The sequence below is a fragment of the Agrilus planipennis genome, unplaced genomic scaffold (assembly GCF_000699045.2).
Source record: "Agrilus planipennis isolate EAB-ADULT unplaced genomic scaffold, Apla_2.0 scaffold251, whole genome shotgun sequence".
Taxonomy (NCBI): Eukaryota; Metazoa; Arthropoda; class Insecta; order Coleoptera; family Buprestidae; genus Agrilus; species Agrilus planipennis.
Window position 1 is genome coordinate 224,271 of NW_020439110.1, and position 4,486 is coordinate 228,756.

At 34.2% G+C, this 4,486-nt stretch overlaps 1 protein-coding gene across 1 annotated transcript in view; it reads left to right on the plus strand.

Moving 5' to 3' along the window:
- The first annotated feature begins 1,956 nt into the window (after positions 1 to 1,956).
- Positions 1,957 to 4,486, plus strand: part of LOC108740423 (facilitated trehalose transporter Tret1-like) — a 6,746-nt gene continuing 4,216 nt past the window's right edge. The window contains exons 1-3 of the mRNA XM_025977551.1: positions 1,957 to 1,968; positions 3,116 to 3,334; positions 3,388 to 3,790. Of these exons, the coding sequence (XP_025833336.1) occupies positions 1,957 to 1,968; positions 3,116 to 3,334; positions 3,388 to 3,790 (634 nt within the window). The remainder of the gene's footprint in view (positions 1,969 to 3,115; positions 3,335 to 3,387; positions 3,791 to 4,486) is intronic.

Below are 4,486 nucleotides of genomic sequence, written 5' to 3' on the forward strand. Positions count from 1 at the left end.
GAATTATTTCATTCGATAGTGAATGTGAAAACTAACTATAAAACAAAAGCAATAGGTTAATTTTTTCTTTTTGATAAGTCATGTTTTTACATTATTTTCTAGTACGCTACTGTCCTATCTGTATTAATGCTGTATCTTCTTTTTTATTTCCACTCATGAGTAATACAGACAAAGTGAAAAACAAATAACAGTATAGCAGTAAGTGACTGGTGCAGCAGTTGAACTTGCTTAGGTACGCAAAAGATCAGGATCGGCTTTATAACAGCTTGGTTGGAATTATATTTTTAAACAAACGTCTTTGCTTTCCTAAATTTCTGAGAATGATGAAATTTCTTTAAAGTCCGATGCTGGTAACGTGCTCAAATTCTGCTTGTCTGTATCTCTTTCTGTTACACATTAACTGGTTTAGTGTCCGCTGCAATTCTCACCTGACATCTCTTTTCTATGTTTACGATGTTCCACCTGTTGTCAGTAAAAGAAGGCGTTCTGTCAGCAACCGCTCTAGTTGAAGGAAGAGAGTAAATGTGAGAGTTTTACTGCGGGCTATGCCAATTTTAAACGTCCCAACTATATGTATGTTGATGATAATATAATAATTGCATTAGGATACATAAGTGTGTATCAGCAACTAAGATAACAACGTCGCCTTTTTTTTTAATATATGGCTTGTAACATTTTTTTCAATTCCATTGTAAGTAATTTTAAGTACCTTGAACCATTTTTAGCTTTATTAGATGGTAAGATAAATATTAAAAAATTATTATATTGGAGGGCTTAAAAATAGCATGTTCACTGACATACCGTGAATAGAAATACATAATAAAATATATTTCGCGCAAATAATTGATAACATTGGTGTAGGTATTGACTAATTAGGTAACTGAGGGCTTGGGCCCTTGAGAAATTGTATTTCCTTCTGTCTATCGACATCATCATCATCATCATCATAAGGTCGTCAGTCCTAGGACTGGTTGGACACGCAAAACGTAGGTAAATAATATTAAAAGGACGATAAATGAGGTCCTTTTTATATCCCAGTAGAATAAAAACAAGTTATATTGGAAAAATTACATACTATAATTATCTCACTTTTACTAAATACTATTATGCCTTTACTATAATCCTTAAATCTACCATAATTTTATGAATCATATTCTTAGACCGAAAAAACAAATTTTTTTTAATTAATTTTTTTATTTGGCGTCGAAATGATAACTGTTGATACAATAGGATGTAGCGCTCCTAGCGTAGAACATATCAATCACTTCGATTGATGCGTGTGAACTATTTGCTTGATATTCTGTGATGATTATTTGTGTGCCGCTACAAACTCAAATGTATTTAAAATATATTTGATACTTATATAAAAAATACTTATATTAACACAAGATATTTAAAACGCCAGTTGTACACGCGTCTTAATCTGAACCAATCACGATCATATTTTCAATAATCTGTTTACTTTAAATTGAATTCTCAATTGAACAACTTGATAATTTAATATTTATAAACGTTTNATTTAATGTTTTAGTGTATCATTATATATAGCTCATAAAAATATATCTGTTTTTAATTAATTAATTTATATGCTACATACGGAATAATAAATAATATGCTGAACGTGGGAAATGACTACCTTTTTAAACTAGTAGTTTCAAGCCTTACTTAATTGCTTGCAAATATCCTAAAATAATTCTTTATTAAAAAACGCGTGCCTTATCTGTGGTAAACCGCTGGCTATTTTTACGCCATCATTTAATATTAATTACACAGCAGATACGTTAATTTTCTTAATTATTTATGCTAATAAATTGTTGTTAATCAACACTACACTAGGTAAGTAATTGATAACGTACAAGTTTTCTAACAAACTTTTTTTATTTGCTTGTGAACTTATAAGTATGTAAAAAGCAAAGAAAGAAAAATTATTTAGTGAGAGACACGACAAGCGACAAAATGACAGGTCGTGTTTGTTAGATATAGAATACTCTTACCCACTCCTACGTGATAAGTCTATAAAAGTTAATACGCTGAGTCTAGTTTTCCTTTAGATCGATAAAAATAGGTATCCAAATTATGTGGTTAAGTTGAGCTGGTAGTACCTGGCCCTTTGGTCGCCCTCCCTCCCCTCCTAAAGCCGGCACTGTATGAATGAAATCTAGGAATTGTATACAATTCCTAGTAAATATATACAATTCCGAGGTTATTTAAGAAATATATAAAATATTGCTACAAAGACTTCTTAATACACACATATTCTAGGAAATGTATACATTTTATAAACAGGCACGGAAATGATAATGAAGGATTCTTCTCGAGGACATTACTCTAACATATTAGCCCACCTCCGGTGGGAAAGGGCATTGAATGAACTCCAATCTGTCATAAATCTACCTAACCAAGCAACCTGCCGTATTATTGCCTATTTTATGTCATAAGCCGTTAAATATTGTTCGATAACTATGTTTCATTATCATTTCCGCACCCCAATAATCAGCATATTCACCTCTACAACATACTAAAAATTCATATGCATTGGTGACGTCATTGTTTGGTTAGGTAGATTTATGACGGATTGGATTTTACTTAATGATATGTTAACTTCGAATTATTTCATTCGATTATGGTAACGTGCCTATCACGTTGAGGTTAGCTACGCCAGGATTCGTTTCAGCAAGTAGATATCCACACAAGTGGACCTTGTTGGAGCATACGTATTCCTAAAATGTAGCATCGTACTACAGATAGCGTTTACCGCGCCATTTGTGGTATTTTCTGTTAGAGTCATATCTTCGAGAAGTATGCAAGCTCAGCCATACTATTACCATAAAATGAATAGACCACGTTAGTATACTGAGGGAAATTACAATAAATCGCCTGATCGGATACCCTCGCCTCGCTCCGTCATCGCCGCGTACCCGGTGACAGCTTGAATGTAATGAATTTCCGATTGCTATTCAGGAAATGTATAGATTTCCTAGGAATTGTGTCTAATATAATTTATTTCACACATTTCCGGGCGATTTCCTAGGAATTGTATACAATGACGGATTACACACATTTCCCTTAACATCGGTACTACTTTCAAAATTGTAAAATATAATTCCTGCTCTAGTTGGAATCTTCATGGATAGTGTCCATACGAAACATAGGCTCGATTGTGGGTTGTTTCTTGGCTATATTGATTAACAATAACTTGGGTAGAAGAGTAAGCCTTTTAACATCTGCGATACCACTTTTCGCGTCATGGGTGATAATTTTTTTTGCAAGATCGGTTATGGCGTTGTACATAGCCAGATTAATTGGTGGTATTGCCAGTGGTCAGCTCAGTGCCGTAAGTTTTATATTATCTTTTATATTTTTTACAAAATAGTCTCCAGTTTTCAGACTCTTCCAATTTATATCGGGGAGATATCCGAAAAGGATATACGAGGGCGTCTTTCGAACCTATTTACTGTGTTAGGAAGTTTGGGCGGATTGTATATTTACACAGTGGGCCCTTTCGTGTCATATCACGTGTTGGCAGGAACTTGTGCCATAGTGCCCTTTATTGTTACAGTTATGTGCTGGTTTTTACCGGAAACTCCATATTACTTGGCTAAGAAGAACAAACCGGACAAGGCTAGGGAATGCATTGTGAAGCTGTCGTGCAATCGGGCGGATGAAAATTTCATCGAAACAAGAATGCAAGAGATAAGAGATAGTATAAACAATGACAGAAAGAATACATCACAATTTTGGGAACTCATCACGAAACAGCAGTATAGAAAACCTTTTCTAATTGTACTAGGTTTGTGTTAAATGTGTATGTCCAATAACGCGTAATAATATAAAAAGCCAAAAGGGATTGTACATAAATGACATAACACCAATTGAATCCTATAAATTTTACAACACACGCATTACGTAACGGAGTGATCAGGGAAGGGTTTCCATTACGCATTACTTCATCATCATCAAGAGTTGTTGGACTCGCACCTCTACTCATTCCTATTCTGAGTTAATCTTCGCATTTCTCTAAAACTAGAACATCCCACATCTATTTGCGAACAATAACCTAATCTAGATCTACTTCTACTCCTCTTAGCTCTTGTTTCTGCCTCTACTGTGTCTCTGACCAGACGTTCATGTCAACCTATCTCACCTACATCTTACTGACTTCTATTAAGTCCTCTGTTCTCCTATTCTTTCTAATACCTCTTCATTTCTAACCTTCTTTATCCACGGTATCCTCATTATTCGCCGGTAACACCACATTTCGAACGCTTCTAACCTTTTCTTTTCTCTTTTCTTGACTCTGCTCTATCTTTTGCTTTATATCCTTATTACTTCCTTCCTGACTTATCTGATTTCCTAGATACCTAAAATCAACCACTTCTTCTAATTTTTCGTCTCTTATCTTTGTACTCGTTCTTTCCCTACTTTTTATTCCCTTGCATACCAGTATTTTTGTTTTACTTTTATTTATTTTCATACAGTACTGTTT